General features: G+C 51.2%; 1 protein-coding gene across 1 annotated transcript in view; it reads right to left on the reverse strand.

Annotated features, from left to right (window-relative positions):
- Positions 1-1,980: 1,980 nt before the first annotated feature.
- The window catches only part of Ntsr1 (neurotensin receptor 1), a 44,314-nt gene continuing 20,966 nt past the window's right edge, over positions 1,981-25,328 (reverse strand). The window contains exons 2-4 of the mRNA XM_057780930.1: positions 9,353-9,566; positions 5,264-5,354; positions 1,981-4,294 (exon numbers count right to left, since the gene is read on the reverse strand). Of these exons, the coding sequence (XP_057636913.1) occupies positions 4,045-4,294; positions 5,264-5,354; positions 9,353-9,566 (555 nt within the window). The 3' untranslated portion in view covers positions 1,981-4,044. The remainder of the gene's footprint in view (positions 4,295-5,263; positions 5,355-9,352; positions 9,567-25,328) is intronic.

The raw sequence follows: 25,328 nt of genomic DNA on the forward strand, positions 1-25,328 counted from the left end.
TCCTACCATTAGTGTTTCATTCCTTTGGTGTTTCTGTCTGTGTGTCTCTTGGGTCTGTGTGCCAGCCAGTTCCCCATGCCTGTGAGAGGGAGATGAAGGACTTCTCTGCAGCCTGTGAGAGGCCCACAGTCATCAGAAAGGGGATGGAGTCGGCCTGAGGAAGCCAGACAGGATGAATGAGTGAATGAATGAATGAGCGAGCCGATAGGAGGCTGGGGAGGATGTGGTGACTCTTGCTTGGATTTCAGGAGAATCCCGTTAGAGCAGTTGTTAGGAGCACAGATTCCTAGGTCTGGGCTCCTGGTTCCACAGGGTGAGGCAAGGCTGGGAGGCTATGCTAGCAGGCTTGCGTGCTTCTGAGGGTATGAGGTTCCTTGAGGACTCCAGGAGAAGGGGGAGAGATCTTGGTGGCTCTGTTGGAGACCTTTTCTCACATCTATCAGAAGAACTTCATAGTAGGCAGGGCTGGAGTATGAGCCCCTGACTGTGGCAGAAGGATCAGAAGTGGGGGTGGAAAAGCATCTCTGTGGGTTCTGGGCAGGGTGGCTCCAAAGCTGGTGGCCCTGAGTTTTCATTCATTTAAAGTGGTGTGTATGTGTGTGTGTGTGCGCGTGTGTGTGGCGTGTGTGTGTGTACGTGTACCCCGACATACATGCTTATAACTACTTCCCCATTCAATATTTAAGCAAGTGGGCACAAGTCTCATCACTACCTGTCTTTGGGTACCCGTCATGCCACTAGTCTCCCATGCTGCTCAACCTGGGAAGAAGGCAACTTTTCCCTCTCCTCAAGAAGCAGGAAGATGGAGAGAGCCAGACAGGTGAAAAGGCAGCTTCAGGGCTGTACCTCTGTGACAGAAAACACTGTGTGGAGTTATGGGCTGGCTAGATTTATGCCAACTTGACATGAACTATAGTCATCTGAGAGGAGGAAACCTCGATTGAGAAAAAGCCTGCATAAGATGGGGCTTTGGGCAAGGCTGCAGGCATTTTCTTAATTAGTGATCGATGGGGGAGAACTCAGCCCATTTGGGTGGGATCACCCCTGGGCTGGTGGCCCTGAGTTCTGTAAGAAAGCAGGCAGAGCAAGCCATGGAGAGCAAGCCAGTAAGCAGCCCCCTCCATGGCCTCTGCATCAGCTCCTGCCCCCAGGTTCCTGTACTGCGTGAGTTCCTGCCCTGACTGCTTTTGATGATGAATCATTATATAGAACTGTGAGTGAAAACCTCTTTCTCCCCAAGTTGCCTTTGGTGGTGGTGTTTCATCGCAGCAATAGTAAATCAAGTAGAACAGATTGTAATCCCAAGGCCGAGAGAATCTAGGCAGGCCAGTGATAGCACAGACAGTACAGAGGGTCCAAAGAGCCAGGTGGATGGGGAGTAGCTCCACAGGCAGGAGGCTGGCGGCTTCTGAGGTCCTGTTGGCTTAGCTGAGTCTCCTTTTCTGAGATAGGACTGGAAAGTGTTCACGGTCGACATCATCGCTCTCTTCACGCTGTCATCTCTTCTGAGTGCAGATCTGCTCAGCTTGGGCTACTTGACATGTGAGTGAAAGCCGGAAGCATTGCTCATCTTCCCTCATTCTGGATGGAGACTTCTTAACTCGGAGGAAAATTATATTGTCTAAAATTCCAATATTTTATTTTTTTAAAGTTTAACCAGAGTTCAAAAGCAGCCATCATTCAGCTGTCTGTGGAGCTATGTCTGCTGAGAACATGTATAAAGTGTCGGGGGACTTTTAACTCTCCAGGAAGGTGGGCAGGGAGGTGGTCGGGCAGCAGGTGTGTGAGGGGGACTTCTAAGTCTTTGGAAAGGTGGTCATGGAAGTGGCCAGGACTCTTTCAGTTTTTAGGAGCTATGACCCCACCCATAGCTTATAGGAGGCAGATAAAGCCCATACATTGCATCAGCTCTGCCCGCCTCAATGAATGGACGGTGTGTGAATGGAAGCATACACAAGGCCAAACTGGGTGTCCACAGTTCCCTTTATTCTTTATGGGGGACACAAGGGGAAGAGTGTTCCTTGACTGCAGTGGGGGTGGGGTGGATGTTTGAGGGCACATGACCTGTGTCTACATCACTAACTGGGCTCCTGAGACTCTGGACTTGTGACCCAGGACACTAAGGTCAGCCTCCAGAGCTATGAGAATACCAAGCCGAGGTCATAGGTGCATCTGGTGGGGCATGGACATATGTCCCTAACTACGTCAAGCACACAGACAAGAGGCTAAAGACCACAGCAAGGACTTCTGGTAACAGCCACAGCACTTCTGGGAGGTTGTACAATAGGGCATTGGCTCTACCCAGCCTGGGAGCTTCTCACTTCTGTTTAGTCTAGGCTGGGTCCTTCAAGACAGTCCCAGTCAGCTGAGATGAGAAAATTGAGGCTCAGAAAAAAGGCTTGCCCAAGGTCTGGGAACCCAGGACGGGGGCTTGGGGCTGGACTGCCTGGTCAGGGTATACATCCATATCCTCATGAAGAAGCACTGGCTTGTGACCCACTCACTGGCTGCGAGGGCTCCCATGTAGACAGTTCTTGGATGGAGAGGACCCCTCGGGGCTGATCACATCTTCCTGGTGTCAGCCAGGCCCTGCCTTTGATGACCTGAAGGGTCATTTTATTGGCAGAGGTGTTTTGTGGAGTTCAGGTAGCACAGTGGCTATATCTGGGTGATCACAGACACCCCAATATTCAACCTGTTGTTTTATAGCCCAGAGGGAGTGAAGGCTAGCCCCGGGTCATGACCCAAGGCAGTACTGTTCTCACCGGCCAACTGCCCATTTGTTCATTTCTCTTCGGGACAGTGAGGTCCAAGACTCTTTTTGCAAAAGGCTGAGCTTAGTTCTCTGGCCCTCCTGCTATTCCTCCCTTGCTGGTCCAGGGCATCCTGGGACTGTCTCCAAGCGCTCAGCCAACTTTCTTGGCTGGAGGCTCGATGGTTCTGTCTTATTTGGAGACAGCTCCCAGAGATGAAGGGTGCCTGCTTTTCTGGGCGCCCAGAACCTGGGCCAGGGCGGCTGCTTGGCAGCTGGTAACAAATTGGCATATGTCTCAGTCCGGGGCTGCTGGCCAGCTGGATGCTGGGGCACTGGCCTTTCCTTACCTGCAAAGTCTCAGACACTGGCAACTTGCTGAGGCCCTGGCTCGGTGCCCTTCTCAGAAGTCCTGTCCTGAAGCCAGCAGCTGCCAGACCCTAAGTCTACACAGCTGCTTAAGAGACACAGGACTATGTATCTCCCCAACAAAATCACCTGGACGGGGAGGCTGGGCCCCATTTATCTGCCAGCCCTCTGCAGATCCAAAAGGTCAAGGCCCCAGTGCAGATATCCCTGCAAGGCCACTTGAGGATTGTCCTGGGTGAGGATGGGCCTAAAGAAGAGGGAGTCCAGGTCTGTATGAGTCCAGGTCAGCCTTTTGTCCTTTCTGAGCATGTGAGAGCTTGGTCTCTTTAGTGGGCCATAGCTGTCCAGGGTAGAGACAGAGGCTCCTCTCAGCTTTCAGCTGCCCAGGAAGGGTCTGGACATGAGGCTCGGAGAGAGTCACAGGACCTGCAGGACCAGGGCAGGAACAGAGGCATAGGAAGCTGAGATGGAGCCTGTGGACTTTGAGCCCAAGTCCAGCTTTAGTCGGTGTCTGGCCCAGCTGGTGCAGCTACAAAGTGCTGTTATGATTATAATGTCCCGTTTACCCAAGAGCCGGGTCCCAATGCGTTGCTTTCATTTCTTCTTTCTAAGCATCCATTAGTCTGGGAACAAAGGAGGCTGTCCTTGGTGAGTGCTAGTTTCTTCTTGTTAGAGACCTTTGGAGGGTCAGAGAGAGAAACGGCCTCTGTTCTCGCTTTTAAATCGGAGGTAGGAGAGGGACAGAGAACAGGAATAGAGGACTGGGGAGGAGGGGAGCAAAGGAAGAAAGGAAAGAGAAAGTGTAAAGAAAGAAGCCTCCAGGGGCAGGGAGCCCCAGCCTCATCGGTATGGTTTAGACTGGTGAACCCCGCTAAGGCCTGGGAGGCCCACAAGCTGAGGCCCTTTCCCGACCTCCTCAGGGTCTAGTACACGGTCTCCCGCGTGGCGCTGGTAGAGAAGGCATGGTTGCTGGACATGCTGTTCGGTTTCCTGGAGAACGCTGGCCTCTTCTTTCGGCGCCGCCAACCGGGACACAGGCAGGCCAGCGTGGACAGGAAGACCTGGCGGAAGTTGGCAGAGACCAGGTTGTAGAGGATGGGGTTGATGGCCGAGCTGATGTAGAAGAGGGCGTTGGTCAGCATGTAGAAGTAGTGATAGAAGTCGAAGAGGAACCTGCGGGGGACGGAAAGCCCTGGGTGTGTACACATCCAGGCATGAGCACTGTGGTGGCCTGGAGCACCAAAGCATTCCCAGGGAATCCGGTTGATCTGGCTTTGACCACAGCCCCCCTTGGGCATGGCCGCTCTACTTTGCCCCCACTTCTCTCAGTAACACATCTTAATTCCCTGTGAAGTCCTATTTAGAAGCTCTTTGTCCTAAGGCTTCAGGGCCCACTGAACCCTGACCATATCACAAAGACAGGAACCACTAAGGCTGCTGATGCTTGTGTGTGTTGTGTCCACTCATGAGGGTTTAATCTCCTTACCCTCAGGCATCCCTAAGCTCCAGAAACCTTCATAGGGCTGTTCCTGTGCCTATTGCCCTGAAGACGCTGTTACTCATATATCTGGTTTCCCTGTTCTGGGTACAGAAAGGGTTCACAGAGCAGGCCTCCTGAGTGACTGACCCTTAGATGGTGTCTGGGCCGGCCCTCAGGACTACTCTAACCAGAAGCTGACTCTTTGGTTCTTGCTGACTACCTGCTTTCTCTCTGGGAGCCTGGCTCAGGGTTAGCAGCAGGGTCTCTGATCAGCCTCCTCTAAGAACCTGGATACCAAGTCTCCCATGAGTTGCCCAGTTAACAACATTCGCAAGTGACTTGGGGTGGGAGCTGAACCTGTCTGTCTCCCCTAACTTTGCCTCTTTTCCTCCTGTTGTGACAAGTCACACAGCACTCTGTGTGAGTCTCAAGGCCAACTCTGGGATGACTGTGGCCCCAAGGACCTTCAGGTCTGACCCAAATGTCCCAGGCATGACGTTGAAGATCTGCTGCCTGCTCTGACCTCTTGGTTACGGTCATCCTCATCCAACCATCCTTCCTGGAGCAATAAGCTCACAACAGCTCCACCTCATTCCAGACTGGCTCGTGAGCTGTGGGGCTCATGCAGCCCTGTTCCCATGTGCTATAGACCAATTACTCACGTAGTCCACTGTTCATCCGAGATATAGCAGAACATGAGGCGCCGTACATGGTAAGGCAACCAGCAGACCACAAAGGCGATGACCACAGCACCTGCAAGACAGAGTCATTGGTCTCGGAAATGTGGAGAGAGCCACGAGACAGAGATGACATTCTGAGCTCATGGACCTTTTTCTTCCTTTTCTTTTTCCTTTCCTTTCTTTTCTTTTTTTTTGTAGTAAAAAAACAGCTGGTGCAGCAGTGCATGTCTGTAACCCAGACACGCTATGAGACTGCAGCCCCATGCAGAGACATGTAGATACTTAGAGCTCATAGGAAAGCTTGTGCAGCTGAATCAGTGAGTTCCAGGTTCAGTGAGAGAAGCTATCTTAAAAGAGAAGGCAGAGCGCAAAAGAGGAAGACAACTGCTGTAAACCTCTGGCTTCCATACACATGTGCAAATACATATGAACATACAAAGCAAACACACACACAGCAGCCAAACAGATGCAAGGGTGCTAAGTGTTGCAGCCACTGTGATAAACAGCAATTAAAGAAAATAGAACAACAGTTAACACATGATCCAAAAGCCCCGTTTCTGGGAATTGCCTTGAAAGGACTGAAAAGAAATACTTGCACTCCATGCTTACAATGGCATCATCCCTAACCACACAGAAGTGGAAGAGATCGGGAGCCTGGGACAGACGGGTGGAGCTGCTGCCACACCGGTCTCTGGTCATAGATGTGTGTTCCTGAAACGTGAAGTGAGTACTGCACCATGGAATATTATTCAGTATTGAGATTCTGATCTAACATATGCTCCAACACAGACAAGCTTGGAATATGTTTTGTATATGGAGACACACTAGCCATTAATTCTTTGGTTTTTTTTTTTTTGTTTGTTTGTTTGTTTTGTTTATCGAGACAGGGTTTCTCTGTAGCTTTGGTGCCTGCCCGTCCTGGAACTAGCGGAACTAGCTCTTGTAGACCAGGCTGGCCTCGAACTCCCAGAGATCTGCCTGCCTCTGCCTGCCCAGTGCTGGGATTAAAAGCATGGGCCACCACTGCCCGGCTTTAGCCATTAATTCTTGTATGATTCTGTGCATACAAGGCTCCTCCAGGATGTCATAGGATGGGCTGGGGGGCAGATGAAGAGTTCTACACACAGATAGTGGGGAGCAATTATTGCTTAATGTCCCAGGCTGGGCACCTCACAATGATTATGGTAGAATATTTTATGCTATGCATTTTTGGCATAAAATTAAAAAACCAAAATTGTACTTGGGAAAACTCTCCGAAAGCAGAGGATGCGGGACCCTGAGAAGTAACACTGCGGTCTGAGTATCAGGATAGCCCTGCACTTGACCTGGTATTTAGTCACTCAGGTGGTGGAGGGAGGCTTTGGCCTCAGTATCCTTATCTATACAACGTGAGCTTTCAAGGTTTTCAGTTTTGTTCCACTGAGGGTGCAGACCCCCACAGTTAGTGGAAGCAGAGTTGGGACACCTTGGGGTCCTAGAGGGTGCTTAATAGTTGTCTTTCCTTCAGTCCTGATGTCTTCCCTGAGTGGGTGTGATCAGAAGGATGGAATAGCTGGACAGCCAGACAGCAATGTAAGATCTCAGAACAATACGGCATGATGGTGCAAGTGGACACTCAGACAGAGTGTGTCTGAGATATTGGGTATCCCCTCTCCAGTCAGCCCCTCACTGATGATGGGCAGGCAGATTAGCTGCAGCCTCAAGGCCAGGAAGAGGCAGGGCTAATTGCAAGCCCCTGGTGACAGTGACAGGCTCGGCACTTGAGTCATAGAGCTAAGCAAGCCCACCTTGGTACTGTGGAAGATATGCGGAACCAACTATGAGAGCAGCTGCCTGTTTCAGAGGGGAAGCACCAGGCGGCAGGGCTGGGATGGACTACCCACCAAGGGTACTGAGGTGGAGTCATGTGGACCCTGTAGAGAAGACCCCCAGAGAACCCCTGGAGCAAATGCTCTGGTATAAGACACTGATATAGGTGTCTCTGGTCCTCCTTTTCTGCCTGCCTTCTAAGCAGCTCACTTGTGGTCTTCAGAGTTGCTATGGCTTCCCTTCCTTCCACCAAGCCCCGTGCTATTCCACTGCACCCACTGTGACCACTGTGGGGTGGATTTAGTCATCATGAAAGGCAAGCCTTGAAGGAGCCATTCCCACGGCAGCACTAGCAGAGAGGGAGTGTCTGCCATCCGTGGAGATCTCCCAGGGCCTCTTTGGGTTTCTCAGTCTCAGACAGGCGCTCCCAGAAGAGCAGGACTCTAGGCTCTACCCTCTCTGCCCTCTTCTTTGTCTGACCTGCCTGCACTGAAGCCCTGCCTTGCCGGGACTTGGTAGAGAACCAGTTTTTCTGTCAGGTTATGCGGAGTTCATCCTAGCTGGGACAACCGTGAAGGTGAGCAGCCATCACAAAGGCCGAATCTGGGGCCTTACTAGGGCAGTCACTACAGGGACCACCCAAGGTACTGGTTCTAGCCTTTAGCTGGCTGGCCTCAGTTTCCTCTATGCCAATATGGACCCTTGAGGTCTTCAGTTAGTATCGCTCTAAGAGAAGCTGCCAGATTTGCTAGAAGCAGAGCTGTGGCATCTTAGTGCCTTGAAGCTGAAGGGCCCCGAGTGGCTATCTCCAAAATCCCTAAAGCTCCTGCCGCAGTGTTCCTGCTTCAGTTGACATGGGTAAGGGAGAGTTGGGTGCTCTACTGCTTGAGACAACAGTGATCAGGTCCAGCATAAAGAAAGTCAACTTGGCCGGGCGGCGCATGCCTTTAATCCCAGCACTTGGGAGGCAGAGGCAGGCGGATCTCTGTGAGTTCGAGACCAGCCTGGTCTACAAGAGCTAGTTCCAGGACAGGCTCCAAAACCACAGAGAAACCCTGTCTCGAAAAACCAAAAAAAAAAAAAAAAAAAGTCAACTTGGCCACACTTTCTGGGCGCTGAGGGTGCAGGGCACCCTCTGCTGACCTGGTAGGGACAGGAAGGGCCACCTCTCTTTCTTTCTCTGTATTTGTTATGGGCATAGCCAGGTACGGATGGTGGGGACTCTGACAAGGCTCACAAGGCCAATAAGGCAAAGGGAAACCCAGTAAGATGGGACAACCTGTCCTCTATAGGGAGGGCCTGGACCTTTGCGGTAGGATGAAAAGTACAGTTGGCAGGTCCCCTGGCCCAGGTCCTAGAAGGCGGCACTGATCACTGGCGTCCCCAGACGCAGCTCTGCTTGTGGTCTTGGATGCTCCTCTTAGCCTTCAGCCTCGGGTTCCCTCTTGGAACCAGGACCAGGCCACACTTTCTCTTCCAGTTACGCTGAGGGCCATTAGGCTAGTGCAGACATGAGGGGGTGACTCTGGGCTCTATCAGTGTCCTTGGGAAGAGCTCTCCTCACAGTTACTGCCTTTGCTCTAGATTAGAGCATCAGTGAGGACTGCCACACAGGGCTGGTGCCAGTCACCCTGGGCTCTGAGGTGCTGGCCTTGGGGACTCCTTGCTGCCGCGGGTTTGCTCTGAGACTGCACTGAGAGCTGCTGGTGAGCAGCCTGAAAGGCAAAGGGGCAAGACCAGCAAGGAGCCACAGCCATAGAAACATGCAAGACATGGGTCTGGAGAACAAATACTTTTTCTCATCCATCATACCTGGTGACCGTTTCCTGAGGTTGCATCAGCTGCAGGATTCAGGCCCACCCACTCTGCTCAGCCTTGTTGCCAAGTCCTGCTTGGCCAGCCGGCATTTGCTTGGCAAGCCCTCTGCCTATAACTCTGCTACCAGGACTTCCTAGTCCTGTATAGCAAGATGTTGCCTCCGTGGAGGCCCCCAGCTGCCAGGTCTGGTCATGTGACTTCACTTGTGCTCATGCCTGGGGTGCGATCGCGTGCTTGAAAGAGCCTTGATTGCCAGCGAGAAAGCTGGAACAAGACTTCAAGCTCAGAGTTGGCACCCAGCCTCTGGTTGATTGAGTGAAGGCATGAGGGGGTAAAGACGGCAGGGTGCCGCTGGCGAACCTGGACCACATTCTATCCCACTGGGTCGAGCCCCACACTGAGCCCCAGAGCACTGTCTACTCCCCAAGGCCCGAGGTTACGTACGTAAGACGAGGACTCCGTGGCGTAGGGCCTGGACACGACCAGGTTCGATGGACATGCTGAACGTGCTGTGCTGTAAGCTGTTCTGGGTGCCCACGATGCACACCCGGCCTTGCTCGTTGGCCTGGTGCACCATGACAGTCAGTTTGTTGGCAATCACAGTGTTTAGGACAGAGATGACCAGCATGGGGAACACAAAGGACATGAAGGTGTTAACCTGCGGAGAGTGAGAGGCAGCCGTTAGTCCTAGACACAGGCCTTGCTTATCCACCAGACCCAGAGGCTACCATGCTCAGAGCTGCGGTTGGGAGGCATTTCACACGTTAGGAAGGCCGTGCCCATTTAGCCTGCCCACCGGATCAGGTCCTCCTCTGGATCAGGCTCAGCTCCCACTCCCATCTGCTTGGAAATGATCAACACAGCCTCTGTTTTGGGGGCTGGGTAAACCCTGCGTGTTCTGACGAGGTCCAAGTTCTGGGTCCTGGGTCTGAGGATATCATGCCCAGGACTCCAGACCATGGCGTGGTCTTTTCAGTGAGGCTGAGCCCTTGGCTCCCACTCGGCATGCAGATAGTTCACACTGATGCTTCCATATGTTTTCCCACCCACCGGGTGCCTCTCAGCGGTCTGGAGATGCACAGCCCTGCTCATTGGTCCAGGCTTTCTACACACACTCTACGTTTGGGGAAACAGAGTCTGCGGTTCTTGTGGACTCAGAAGAGGCTGGACATGGATTTATTTCCTGGCCTGTGTGAGTTCAATCTGACTTCTTCAGTAATGTCCAGTCAGCTGTTGGAGCAAAACCACACAAATGCGGACATGTCTTAATGGAAACACACAGAGAACGTGGCCAGCACAAGGCTTGTGACTTGCAAGGCTCCTGGCTTGTGGTGAGGACAACCGTGACTAGACCCTGGGAATGAGGGGAGTGGCCACCCAGAGTGCTGGAATTGGCGGGACTTCCCATGCCTCTTTTGGATTTGGTTGCAGCATCTGGAAGGCTTTGCCTCTACTCCCAGGTAGCCACAGACCATCTCTGGGAGGGGCGGGGAAGAAGCAGTCCAAGTTGCTACTTTAATAAAGCTGTGCTCGACAGTCAGGGTACAAACCATTCAAGGGAAGGTATTTCTGCATGTTCTCGGTCAACACCCCCTCCCTCTTGGACCCTGTGTCCCCTCCCCAAGCTGACCTTGAGAACAGAGGTTCTGCCCACCTCCCCCACCCCCACCCCCACCCCTGGCATCAGGAGCCCAACCTACTTCTGTCGTGTGCTTAGCTCCGTCCACTGGAAGCCCATGGAGGGTAGGCAAGAAGTTCTCGGCTTGCTCTGGACCCAGCTGTGCCCCATCCCAGGAGACACACTGACTCAATTCCTGGTGAGTCATGGTGGAATTAAACACACGGAATGTATCCAACACAGATTTAAAATGTCAAAACATTTAAAATACCACACCTTGCTGAACACAGGCAGCAGACAGCTCGCTACCTCTGGGACTGGACAGAGTCAGAGCAGAGCAGTAAGACAGATATTGGCTCTAGGCCCCCCTGCTTGTCCCCAGGCTCCTAACCCTAAGGTTCCCAGGCTGAGCCCTTTTCTGACCCTTGCCATGTATGGTCCCAGCTGTCTGCCTCCCAACTTGCATGGGCATCCCAGCCCTGTCCACATAGGATAACCTTGAGGAACATTTATGGCCTCTGCCAGCTTGAGGGTCATGCTGAGTTCACAGCGGGATGCCTCCTTGCCATCCCACCTAACCAGAAGCACCCACGGCATCTTTCAATGTGGCACTGAGTGTCCTGGGGGACAAGTCAGGGAATGACCCAAGACCGCCCTGTTTTAGGACTCTGAGCAGTGGGGAAAGACACAGCCAATAGCAGGAAATCAGGAGGGAGCAATGCTGCTAGTACCTGCTGTGGGAAGGGCTGTCTCGTCACAGCTGGACTGTGTGAGTGCTGGGGAGAGGCCAGACTCAGTGCTACTGGTTTTAGGGAGGTGCGGCACATGCATACAGTCATACAGCGTCTCTGTTGCCTGCCCCCCCCCCCCCCGTTGCTGCCTCCCTTCCATGTGTCTGTCTGTCCTGGTATCTCTGTCTTTGCTTTTCTCTTTCTGTTTTAGACATATGTACTAACTCCCATGGGTGTCAGGACCTGCCCTTAGGGTCCTAAGGGCAGCTAGGTGCTGGGCCACCCTGTGCCACCACCTTAGTGGTCATGCTTGTAAAGCTGGGCTGGGATCCTGGGGAGGACAGTGGACACAAGGGCATGTCAGCCTCTGGTGTCCTTGCTTTCTCTTCCACCTGGGGAACCTGGGGTGTTACTATCCCACTCAGCTCTGGCTCAGCATGGGAGAGTGGCAGAACACAGGGGAGGCAGGAGCTGCTGCAGGATGGGGTCTAGACTTGAACCTTAGACAGACAGGAGTCCTATGACCTATGGCAACTGTGACCTGAAGCAGGTCCTAGTCAGATTCCAGGTTTAAGGTTTGTTATTGAAAGAGTGAGCAGAAGTGCCCTCCACCATTGGGGCCTTCAGTAGCACCCAGAATTACAATCAGGGTGGGAAAAAGAAGCAAGCTGAGGTCTCTTGTCAGGAAGCTAGGATGGTTTCTGAGAGGAATAGGGGTAACCCAGCCACTGCCCTGCCTAAATCTATACTTTTGCGGAGAAGGAGGGAGGCAGAATAAAGGAGAGAGCAGAAAAGAAACAGCGATCAGGGGTAGTGAGTTCAGGCCTGTACACTGATGGCTATCAAGGTTGTCAACACAGCCTTGTTTGAAATAACGAAGACAGAATGACTCAAATGCTCACCGCAGAGACAGCTGGCCAGTCCCCATGCATCTGCTCCTTGGGGCACTGGTTGACCCCCAGGTATCAGAAGATAACAGTTTATGGAGAGAGAGTACAAGGAAACAAAGGGAAACATGGTGGTTCCCCGAGTTCCTCTAAGGCGCAGCTCGGCACTGCAGAAAACCCAACCAACCTGGACGAGGGCTGGTAGTACAAGCTTCAGGTGTCCTTTCTGAAATGGAGCTGAAATAACTGTCTACCCTACACACAAGAGACCCCACGTCACACCAAAGCCATCCTTTACTCCCAGATCTGGGAAATATTAGGGACAAAAGAAGCCTGTATCTGGTGGGTCTATTCTCATTTCACAGGTAGGCAGCTGGGTCCCAGAAAACTAGAGGATGAGGGGGTCTCTTAGAGTGACACATCCCAGAATTCCACGGGAGCAAGAGTGAGTGCGGCGCTTGCTCTCAGAGCAGGAGTGTGGGAGGAGACAAAGCATCATTCAGGAGCCCCCCCACCGCAGGATGCTTGAGAGCCGGGGTTCTAGTCAAGTAGCTAACAGCGAGGAGAGGCTTAAGGTGTAAGGAAATTGTTGGAGCAGCTGCTTCTAGAATGTCACACAGAGTGGCAGCCCAGGATGCCATGTTGTTTCAGCCTCCACTCGAACGCCTGTCACCCTTACAGGTGTCTGGGAGTGGTGGCTTTGACACAAAGTTCAAGTATACCAGGACTAGAAATTGAGGCAGCTCAGGAGACAAAGAGTCAGACTGGATCCCAGGCAGATAAAATACAGGTTCTTCCTTCATGAGTGAGTGTGCTGAGCCCAGCCCCCACTTTTCAGGCTGTACCTCTCTGGGCGGCAGCCAGACTAGGGAATGTTCAGTACAAAGGCTGGGAGTCCTTGGGAATTTATCAGGAAGCTTCTATTTCGCTTCCTTATGTTGCTCCCACTCCACTATTGGGCCCCTGTACTTTTTCTGGTTTGGGATTACTGGAAGAGGTTGGACCCCAGACAGAATCTAATTGGGAGATTTGTGGGGTAGTTCTTAAGTCCTCGATGGGGAGGCAGGACCACGGGCAGTACCTACCTATGCCAAGAGGGCTTCTGACCAGCATGTGGGCAGGACATCATTGCCTCTCTGCTACCTGCAGATGGTACATACCACCCTCCCACCTCTCTGTGTACTGGCCACCTTTAATGTGAGAGGCAGGCTCTTCCCTCCTGCTGTCCAGAGGCTGCTGCCTGGTTGTGGACTTGGCAACAGAAAACCTTGAACGTCCACATCCTGCCAGTGCCCGGCAATGTTGCAAGCCTGGCACCAGTTTGGCTGTCGGGAGACCACTAACTCAGCCCAGAGGCCTCAATTGGATTAGGCAAACGGCCTTCTCAACAGCTCTGTCCTTGCCCACCTGTGCCAGACCCTACGGTCTGGGGAGGGCTTAGCACAGCAGCGTGGGTGCAGGGCAGCTTAGGCCAGGAACTCTCAGTACAGCTGGTGGTGTGAGGTTTGCTTACAGGGTGGGGGACAGAAACAGGTTACAGGATGCTTCAGTGTTTCCATCCCCTCTCAAACTGGCCCCAAGCCATCTGTATAGAGACTTCAGGGCACGGAGGACTGATGTTTATCTGCCACGCCTTCAGTACATGTCAGCCAAAAAGCCCATTAGAACGTTCAAATTGGTGGGGCATCCACTAAGCAGCAACAAATGACTCTGAGATCCCCATAAGTTCAGTGGCAGCACAGACCAGAGTAGGTGGACTGGGTACTGCTGGACTCATATCCCTCCTCCGTACCCAACACAGTGCGGCAGGAAAGGCCCCAGTTTGTGAATTAGGCTCACTTTATGCCTGCAGCCAGGAAAGCTATGCACAGCTGAACTGAGTCCATGGCTCTTTCCACGTCAGCTAAGATAGTAGCATTTCCTCTGATGGGTAACCGTGTCCTGAAAAGCAGCTTCCACTTGCTAAGATGCATCATTCTGTATCCCTACTTCAAAAGCCCAGGCCAATTCAATCAGTTTTGCTGATATGCCTTTTGTTTGCGTTTTCCTAAGATGCAAGGTGCTAATTTGACACTGAAGGATTAAGCCTCGGGCCAAGTGTTTAGCACAGTACATTGAGAGCCCTTGACAAAGGTTGAGCCATCCAAGAAAGTTCTCTGTTCCACGCCAGGAAAGCCTGGGACTCGTGGACAGTAGCCTCCTAATTCCAGTGATCATACAGGGCTTTCAGCTGAGCTTGGGAGGGAGGCTTTGCAAGGCTGGGACAAGGCCGTCTGCTGGGGTTCAGTGGCTGTAAGCAGGATACACAATCCATCTCAGAGCGTACATTTTGTGTGAGGCACACAGGATGCAGCTCCTGCCCTGTGCACTAGCTGCCACGTCACCGCATTCTCGTGGCAGCTGAATCTCCAGCCCCACAATTTGCTGTGTGCTTTCTTGCTGTGTAATTGTGTGGGTCGTGCGGCAAATGTCCTGCCCGCTCCTCCCAGTTGCTGATTACCACCCTTTGCCAAAGCCGGCCACCACACTTCCCCACGGACATCTGGCTCTTCAACAACAGCGTCTCAATGGGATTAGAGCCCTGTCCCTGCTCAGTAAATCCGATTATAGCAAACATAGAGGGGGTGTCCTCACTCACAGGAAGAGGATTTAGAGATGAGCAGTGTGAGGGCAGAGGTTGGTAGACGCCTTTCCCTTTCGTTCTCCCACACAGAGCCTCAGGTGTGTCAGAGGACTCTCCAATAAGGATAAGAGTCCTTATTGTGCAAAACTAGGCTCTGGACTTTTCCTGGATGACCAAGCTCTGTGTCACCTCTGGCTGGGGGACACTGCCTCAAGCCAGCTTTCTGCTGGGTAGGACTATGGGGTATCTGAGGGCAGGCAGAAGAGAATGTTCCTTAGAAACAGCAGCAGATGGCTCGAGAGACAGCTAGTTAGCAAAGTGTTTGCTTTTTTTATTCTTCTCATACAATACACCCGATGCCAGCCTCCCCTCCCTCTACTCCTCCCAGGTCCCTCCCCACTTCTCTCCCCCCATCCACCGCTCATCCATTTCCCTTCAGACGTACGTCTGTAATCCTAACACTGGGGATGGTGAGACTGGGGAGACTGGGGAGATTGGGACTTGCTGGCCAGCTGTCTGGCCAGTTGGTAAGTTTTAGATTCAGTGGAAGGCCATCTCAAAAAATAGTGTGGACAGTGATAGAGGAAGACACCTGACATCAACCATTAGCCTCCATACCCATGCACACACACTCACACATACACACACATTTACATATACTCTTTCACATACACTTACACACACACTCACACACTCTCTCACATGCACACACACTCACGCACACTCTTGTAGGGACATAGCCCCACCCATTGGGGGCGTGTTCGCCTCGGGCTAATGTTTACGGATAAATCTGCCGGGCGTGAGCCCAGCAGCCCTTTTTCTTTTGCTCCGCTTTTCCGGTACACCGCGGGAACCTGTGGTCTTGTAAGTTTATTTCCTTATTAAAGCTGTATATATCTATATAATCTGTCTACATTCATTTGCGCCACCACATTTGGCGCCCAACGTGGGGCTCGAACCCACGACCCTGAGATTAAGAGTCTCATGCTCTACCGTTACTCCTGGCAACACCACTCTACTCCCGAGAGAACGTTGAGCACCAAAGACACTCCACTGGGAGCTTGTCTTCTTGGCAGAACTGGCCTTTGGGTTAAGAAAAGCCCATACCTCAACTTCTGACAAAGATACAGAATATCCCTAAGTGGATGAAACAGGATTGTCTTATCTTGCCAAGACAGGGTAGGATAGTCCTAAGAAAGTTCCTTGCCTTTAATAATGGTATGCCAGTTATGTTAGGCCTTAGCCAAAGTTGGTTGACTCAACATTGCAAATGAGACTTTGGGTGATTGCCCAGGTAGTCAGTTGTCTCTGTCAATTGTTGCACATTTTGGATATCTCTCGATTGTTAAGTGATATTTATTCCCTTCTCAGATCTTTGACGGAGTTGAAGATTATATAATTGTAGTGACTCTCTATGTTATTTAGACTCCTTGAGATAGAATGTTTAGCAAAAGTTTTGTTCTCAATATTGTTTGTTATATTTATTATTTGTTATTATTGTATATAGTTGTATTTGGTTTGGTTCTATCTTATTTAGACAAAAGGGGGAGATGTAGGGACATAGCCCCACCCATTGGGGGCGTGTTCGCCTCGGGCTAATGTTTACGGATAAATCTGCCGGGCGTGAGCCCAGCAGCCCTTTTTCTTTTGCTCCGTTTTTCCGGTACACCGCGGGAACCTGTGGTCCTGTAAGTTTATTTCCTTATTAAAGCTGTATATATCTATATAATCTGTCTACATTCATTTGCGCCACCACATACTCTCTCACATACATTTACACACACATACTCTCTTTCACATACACTTACATACACACACATACACTCACAGTCTCTCACATGCACACACTCACGCACACTCTCTCACATACACTCACACACATACACTCACACACACACACTCACACACACTCTCACACACACTTACACACCTACAAACACACACTCTCTCACATATTCTCACAAACAAACACACACACACACACACACACACACACACACGCTCCTAGCCGGAAGGCTGGAAGCTGAGGAAATTAAACAGTAAGCAGTGGTTCAAATGCTACTGGGTGGGAAGGGGGCTGGGGAAAAAAGAACTTCTCTGTTATAGACTGTCCTTCCCTCCCAGCCTACAAGCTCTCTCTGTGTCCCATTACCTCATTAGATTTTACATTGTCTGTCCTTTACAGCCGCATGAGGCTTTTCTTTACAATAGCAGAGTGGCTTTTTTGCTTTATGAATGGCACAGCCTGCAAACTCATGCTCTCTCCGGAGCGTCTGTGAATCAGAAAGCTGTGGGTATAAACTCTTGGCTTTTCTCTCTGTAGGGGAGGATGCTGGGAAAGGAAGGATGGCAGAGTTGATCTCATCAAGTGACCCCTCATGCCTTCCTGCCATCCCCTCGCTGGAGAGGATGGGCCAGATCACCTGAAGCTGTAGGGAGGGGCCAGGGCTGTGGCTGGACCTGGTGAGGGAGCCCTGTGGTGGGGCATCTCAGGACCCAGTGCTGACTCCACAACCCAAGCGCTCGGGCAGAGTTGCTTCACATTGACTTTTCCAGTCCTGCCGTGGCTTGGGTTCTTGCTGAGCGTGAGGAGAAGAAGTCGCATGATGACCTTTGTGGGCCCTGCCCTTGGGCCAACAAAGCAAAGAAGTCTGGCTGAGTTAGGGTGACATGGGTTATCAGTGTCCCTAACCTGACAATGGGAACCGTTTGAATCCCGCCCTGAGGCCCTCCTTTCCCACCCACCCCCATGTCCTGGAGCAGGAGCCCACAGAAAGCTGTCCTAAAAGGCCAGAGGGAGGTCTCTGTCAGAACTGCTCAGCTTGGCCACCACAGTCTAAACTATCCACGAACATGTGAATGAACCGTGGGCCGCATGCCAATGAAACTTCACTTTCAATAGTAGATCAGAGTTCCAGCTTACTGACTCCTGCCTGAAAGACTCATGCTTATGGCCGTGGAACACACATTGAGTGATGGTCATGTCACAGTCCACTTGGGAAAAATGGGGACTAACATATTCCCACACCGGCGCCCAGTGTACAGAAGGAGCAAGAAGGATAAGAGGAGGAACCAAAACTTGTGTTTGAGCGTGAGAAGCAAGAGCCACCTAGAGGCAGCAGGACACCAACTGCCACTGTCTTCTTCTGTCCTCCTCACCATAACTGACCATGGCTTCCAGTTCTAGGATGGCCAACTGGCTGAAGACCGATGGCGTGCTCGACTGAGAACCCATTCTATTCCTAGGGACTCTGAGGTGAGAAACCATCTCTTAGACTCATTCACTTCACATCCAAAACAGTTTAAAACAACCCTAAGAACGGGCTATACTTGGCAGAGGGAGGAACTCTCTCACAGCCCAATCTAGCCTTCCCCTGCCAAGATCGTCATTGTCCTTCTGTTGTACCGCCTCTGAAGGCGGCACCCCTACAGCTGCACACACGGTATGATGGAAGGTACATGAATCTCCCCAAATGTGTCCCCGTCGACACCCATGTCCCTGGCCAGTGGCTCTTCTGGACGCCTTTCTTTGACAACTGGGGCTTCCTTCCCTCAGAGAAGTCCCCGCAGAACCTGTGTCGCTGAACAAATCCATCTTTCTGCAGGCACTTGGCGTCCTCATTCACATTCTGCTGAATGTCATGGGCCGTCAGTCACCCTCACTAGGTATGCCTTGTCAGGCACATTCAAGGTGTAGAGAGAATGAGGTTTGTATTATTCCAGTAGCATTCAGAGTAAGCGTCTGCACCAGGGCCTCCTCCCAGCATCCCTCCCCGTCCATCTGAGACAAGCACAATTTGCTGGGGCACATAAGAGAGGAGGAAGAGGTGGGGGAGAGGAGGAGGAGGAGAGAAAGAGAAGAGGGAAGGAGGGGGAGGAGAGAAAGAGAAGAGGGAAGGGGGGGAGGAGGATGGGGGACACAGGAGGGGAAGAAAGAGGGGCAGGAGGAATAGGGAGAGGACAAAGGGGGGGTTTCTTGTCTTTGGTTAGAAGCTGGGTGCTGCACCCACTAGACAGACTGAGTCAATGGTCTATTCTCCAAGCTGCTGCTGCCGCCTCCTCTGCTGGGCTCTGCCATTGACCTGGATGCTAATTGCAGCAGCAGGAAGCCTTGTTCCAGGCATTGGAATGCATGGGCTACATCCAGCCATCCAGCTAGCTCCTTCAGGGCAGCAGTCTCTGCCCTGCTAATCTTGTTCTTGCAGGCTAGATGAGTTTCCTTTGATGGCTCTGAAATGGCCACTTCAAGGCCTTGGTCTGTAAATTCTCCCGGACCATAGCAGCTGCAGGAGAAAATCCACAGCCAGGCTGGGCTGAATGTTGATGGCAAATTATCACGACTGAAACTGAGTGAAGGTCAGCTGTGAGTAGGAGGGGAAGATCCATGTGGCCATTTCTCTGAGACACAAGCAAGTTGGGTCTTTTTATGTGGTTTTGTCCCCAGCAGGTGCTGTACACGCTGCTGGCATCTTGGTTGCTCTGTGTTCTGGGAGCTGCTTGTGTGCAGAGGATCTCAGGCATACATGGGGAGACTGTGGACAGAGACACAGATGCACACGGACACACATACACAGACATACTGCAGACACCAGGACCTCCTGGGTCCTGAGGACCTCAACCAAGAAGGAGACGGCTGAACAATGATCTTGGGGGAGGCCAGCTGAGTCACATGATCAGGAACTCAAGCATGTGAGGAAATGGTCCTGGCTTCCCTTACATGCTTGACCCTTCCGGTTTCTCTCTGTTCAAAAACAAATAACAAACAAAAAGCAATAGCCCTAGTCATAAGGGCTGGAAGGGAAATTACAGTAGCTTGGAAGGCTCATTAAGAGAAAGCTGTTGCTTCCTAGACGAAAGGATGAATCTTCCTCTGGGTGGAGACATACCATTGTCTCTTCTAACAATTGTTGCAGCTGGGCAGGTCAACAGCCTGGTGAAGGGAACGCCCCTCTGGAAGGCAGATTCACCTGAGGCTTTGCTAAAGAGATGGGAGGAATATTTACCCTTTAATAAAATAATGTACCTTTCCTTCCCAGAATTCCCTCCCAGCAGCTGTGCTATGGCCCGAGCCATTATCAGGGCCTGCTACTCCTTTAGCCTTCTGAATCCTGAGTCAGAAGAAGGGTGTGTGTCGCTTTCCCTCCTCCCTCTTCTGAATGCTGGTAGAGCGAGGCTACGGATCAAACCTAAGGCGTTTTTTGTTTGTTTGGTTTTGGCTTTTCGAGAAAGGGTTTCTCTGTAGCTTTGGAGCTTGTCCTGGAACTAGCTCTTGAAGACCAGGCTGGCCTTGAACTCACAGAGATCCACCTGCCTCTGCCTCCCTAGTGCTGGGATTAAAGGCACGCGACACCACTGCCCCAGCAAAGATTTTTTTTCCTCTCTCTCCTCTTTTCTACTGTTCTCCCAGCTCTCAGCCTTTGTTGCTCATCAGAACACTCAGCATCTACATTGGTTCCCTGTTGAGGCAGGAGAGGCAGTAAGGCTTACACTTTTCCATGTGTTCATGAATTAAGGGAGCGCTGCCTCCCAGCTCTCAAGGCCTCCCTAATGCCAAGTATAGTTGTCCAGACCTGGACCAGAAGCCAAGCCTGACTGCCCCACCTGCCTGGCTACACCTGGGCTGGGCACTGAGAGCAGCCCTTAGGGCTCATCGCCTCCGCAGGTCTCAGTACCCATCCCTGGTGCATTCCTGCAGCGATGAGCTACAGAGCTAACTTTCCACAGAGCCAGCAGTGGCCTCCAATCAGCACACGGCATTCCCCTTGAAAGATGAAGATTAGTAGACTGAGTTGGGAAGCACCTGCCTGTAAACGGGGCTGCAGTAAGTGCATGGGGGATGGATGCAGAATCCAGACCAAACCCCTTGAGAGAAAACTCAGCTAATAACGATGATTTTTACATCCGTCACCCCTGGGCCTTGGCTGGGCATATGAGGGCTGTCCCTTTTGGTGATGTAGCCTGGTACCTCTTTTATTGTCTGTGACAAGTCCCATAACCCTACATTTTCTACCTGTAGCAAACAGGGGGGCTGTACCCCACATAGGGGAGGAACCCCAAAAGAAGGGGTTGAAGGAAGGTGTGTTTCCTGGGCTGAGATCACTTTACTCTGAATTGTTCATCCCACTTCACATCGTCCTTCCAATGATGACTTCGTCACAGAGACATAATTGGTTCATTTGTTAGACAGAATGTTTCCTGGCTGAACACTGTTTTGTTTTTGTACATAATCTGTCTCACTCAACCACCACCGGGCTTTGAGGCAAATAAGGCATTCATCCTCCCCTGCTGGGGGTTCCATCCTGGTTCCTCCCTCCTCTGCAATCACTGAGTTTACAGAGTTTTGTGTAGCTGTGAATGGGGCTGCCCAGGGTGCCGGGCCTATTTGGAAGTCAGTGTGGGGACAGGATGACCTTCCAGTCCAGCCTCCTCTGAGCATCTGATGCTGCTGGGTCCTCAGGACTCACAGGGATGGAGCCCTGCTAACCCCATCAGCGTCTGCTGCTGCTGGGTCCTCAGGACTCACAAGGATGGAGCCCTGCTAACCCCATCAACATCTGATGCTGCTGGGTCCTCAGGACTCACAGGGATGGAGCCCTGCTAACCCCATCGACATCTGTTGCTTCTGGGTCCTCAGGACTCACATGGATGGAGCCCTGCTAACCCCATCAACATCTGATGCTGCTGGGTCCTCAGGACTCACAGGGATGGAGCCCTGCTAACCCCATCAGCGTCTGCTGCTGCTGGGTCCTCAGGATGCACAGGGATGGAGCCCTGGTAACTCCATTAGCATCTGATGCTGCGGGGTCCTCAGGACTGACAGGATGGAGCCCTGCTAACCCCATCAGCGTGTGATGCTGCTGGGTCCTCAGGATGCACAGGATGGAACCCTGCTAACCCATCAGTGTCTGACACTGCTCAGCAAGAAGGATTGGGGGTGCTCTTGGTCTTCTGTCTTTTTGTTTGGTTTTGGTTTCTCAAGACAGGGTTTCTCTGTAGCTTTGGAGCCTGTCCTGGAACAAGCGCTTGTAGACCAGGCTGGCCTTGAACTCACAGAGATCTGTTTACCTCTGCTTCTGAAGTGCTGGGATTAAAGGTGTGCGCCACCACCACCACCGGGTGGTCTGCTGTCTTCTACATACAATGTTCTTGTATGACAGCAGGCTGGTTTGTGCTGAGTTATTGCCTGTTCCCAGGACTACTGGGGACAAACCTGTCAGTTTTACCCAATACTGGTTCTCCAGAGCTGCTAAGGAGTCCTCAGAAGAGGGCATCCTGCCCTGAACGGGTGGGGCAGGCTCTGGACCTCCCCAGGCGCAGCAGAGTCTAGAGAGTGCCCCTGCCCTGGGGTAGGGAGAAACAGGAAACAGGCTATAAGGAGAAGCAGATGTATTAAGGTAGCTCTACCCTGGGGAGAAGGCTCAGTTGGCAAAATGCTTTCCTTGCAAACTCGAGGATTTGCGTTTAAGGCTGAGGACCCTATTTAAACAAACAAACAAACAAACAAATAAACAAATCCCAGTGTGGTGGAGCACACTAGCAATTCCTGCACTGGGGAGGTGGAGGCAGGAAGATTCCTGAGGCCAGTCACCTCGCTAACTGGTGAGTTTTATACCAATAAGAGACCACGTATCAAAATAATGAGGATGGCACCTGAAGAATGATACCAGAGGTTGTGTGCGTACACACACACACACACACACACACACACACACGTACACACACACAGACACACACACCGTGGAATATTCCTTTACACTGTGTGAAGATATGTCATTGTGACTGGTTTAATAAAAAGCTAAGTGGCCAATAGATAGGCAGGTGGGATAGGCAGGACTTCTGGACAGAGAGAATTCTGGGAAGAAGCAAGGCAGAGTCACCAGCCAGATGCAGAGGGAGCACGAAGGACAGTCTGGAGTAAGGGTAACCAAGCCACACAGAAGAACATTCGCATGGAAATGAGGAAGAGTGGATGGGGAGGAGAATAGATGGAAGGGAAGGGGAAAAATAGGGAATGGGAGGAGAGGAGGAAGGGGAAACTGTGGTCAGTATGTAAAATAAATGAAAAATAATGTTATTTAAATAAAAATTAAAAAATAAACAAACAAAAAAGAATGTTGATTAAAAGATAGAGGTTAATTTAAGTTATAAGAACTAGCTAGGAACAAGCCTAAGCTTGGAGAGGCCAAGCTTTTATAATTAATAGTAAGTCTCTGTGTCATTTTTTTTTTTTTTTTGTGAGCTGGCAGCCCAAAGGAAAGTCCAATTTCTCTCTCACACACACAAACTAATTTTCTTTGTTTTATTGAGATAGACTTTTGCTATGCAGCCTAGGATGGCCTTAATTGTTAATCTTCACTGTAGTGTTGGGATTATAGACATGTGCCACCATGGCTGGTTGTAAATAATTTTAATAAAATTTTATTTAGTTCAATTTATCCAATATATTATTTCAAAGTGTGAAAGTATTAGTGAAGTACACTCTGTGCTCCCTTTCTTACTTCAAAAGCTGAGCATCCTTCCTAGAGGGCATCTGAGCGCAGCCATGGGCCGGGCAGCTATCTGTCCTGGGAACACTTGAAGGGAAATTTTAAGATGTTCACACTACAGCCCCATGGGGCAGCGCATCCTCTTCCTGCCATTCCCCTGCAGTACCCTTGGTCCCCTCCTGGTCCTGTGAGATCCTGGGCTCACAGGTCACTCCTGTCAGGATAATTGTCTCTGAACAGGTCAAGGATGGGACCTTCATCTTAAGCGACTTATAAACCACATGCACTAGGTAAGGAGGAGTGCGACACCTTCCTCTCCCTGCAAGGCCTTAGCAGCAGAGCTTGTACAAACCTAGCCGGCTGCACCCAGATTCCACCGGGTAGGGATAGGGCTCACACTCCAGAAAGGTACCACAAAGTCTTACTGGAGATTTTCTCCCTCCCTCCTGAGTTCTTCCTGACCAAACCTCCAAAGTGACGGTGCAGCAAAGCCAAGCCTCAGGGCTGGAGGGGAGAGGAGCCTGGAGATTAGGCACACAGCTGGTCAGAGAGCAGGCCCTGAGGACCCATGCTGAGTTCCTCTTCCTCTGGAACATTAAGGTCAGCAGAACCCTCAGCCACTGGGTTAGGCTTGGGCGCAGAACTATCTTCCACTGCATGAGCCGTTAGCTGAGGCATATGCTAATTATGCACTCAGCACAATTAATCCTTGCAGTAATTGCTTGTCATGGGAACTCCGCTCACCCAGCTCAGAGCCTTCAGTCTGGTCATAGTGAGACCCCAGTCAAATGTGGGGCCAGGGCTAGATACGATGGTACACGCCTATAATCCCAGCACTTGAGTAGTAGAGGCAGCAGTTTGAAGCTAGTCTGGGTTCTGTGAGAACCTATTTACGAAACAAAAACAAAAAATCCAAGAGAGAGAGAAAAACAAAACACCTTGTTTTTTTTTTTAAACTAAAGGGTGGTAACAAGAGAGACCGCTACCCTCTCTCGTATTCCCGCCCCCTTCTTTACTCTCCCGCTGGAACTTGCCCTGAGCGGCAGGTGAGTCACAGTGGAGGCGCTTTCCAGAACCAGGAATGGGAAGGCTGGGCCAGGATTCACCTGGAGGAGTCACCTGCCCAGGGAAACACAGCTGTCCCCAAGATGCCTGTGGCCTCAGCCAGCTGCCGTGGAGGGTTACAGCTTTAGTCTCACCAGGTTAGCGCTAATTCACCCTCCTGGGGCTGTGAGTGGTGGGGACAGCCTGGCGGCTGTGCAGAGGGCTGGAGGCCCCTCCTTCTGCTGTGGTTGTAATCATGATGCATTTTCTCTGACAGATCTTCTCCAAAAGACAGCCACAGGTGCTCATGACATTTAAATTGCTTCAATTTGCAAGTCCAACGTTTACATGAATATTCACACACACACACACACACACACACACACACACTTTTCGTGGTATTCAGACCACAGCATTCTTAGGGTGCCTTGTCTGTGCAGTGAGGTGACAAGCCCCATTGATTCCCATGGTGGTTTCTCATCAAAGAACAGAACCTGAAACGTATCAACCGCCCAAACACTCAGGACTGGGCTATCTTGAAATGCATGCGGCCTGAAGGCCAGAGATTGAAGATGCCTAACTTAAATAAAATGGGCAAATACAGAATCCACCAAAACTCCCAAAGAAGAAACAGACAATTGGAAAAGTCTTCATTAAAGCAATTTAATAGATACTCAGTAACCTTCTAAAACAGGACTTGTTGGTGAATCCTGCCAAACACATTAGAGTGATACAACTCTCTTGTCTTTCTGAGAAGACAGATGCATATGGAGATTACTCCAGAACCAGAACCAGCCACAAAAATGATAAATCTAGACCATCATCTCTTAGGAACACAAAGGCAAAAACCGTAGGAAAACACTGACTAATAAACACAGTAGCATGTATGTGGTGGTGTGAACGTGCTCTCCAAAGTCCACGGGTTGGAAACTGTCTCAGTTAGGGTTTCCACTGCTATGAAGAGACACTGTGACCATGGCAACTCTTATAAGGAAACCATTTAATTGGGGTGCTTTACAGTTCAGAGGTTT

The sequence above is a fragment of the Chionomys nivalis genome, chromosome 9 (assembly GCF_950005125.1).
Source record: "Chionomys nivalis chromosome 9, mChiNiv1.1, whole genome shotgun sequence".
NCBI classification, from domain to species: domain Eukaryota; kingdom Metazoa; phylum Chordata; class Mammalia; order Rodentia; family Cricetidae; genus Chionomys; species Chionomys nivalis.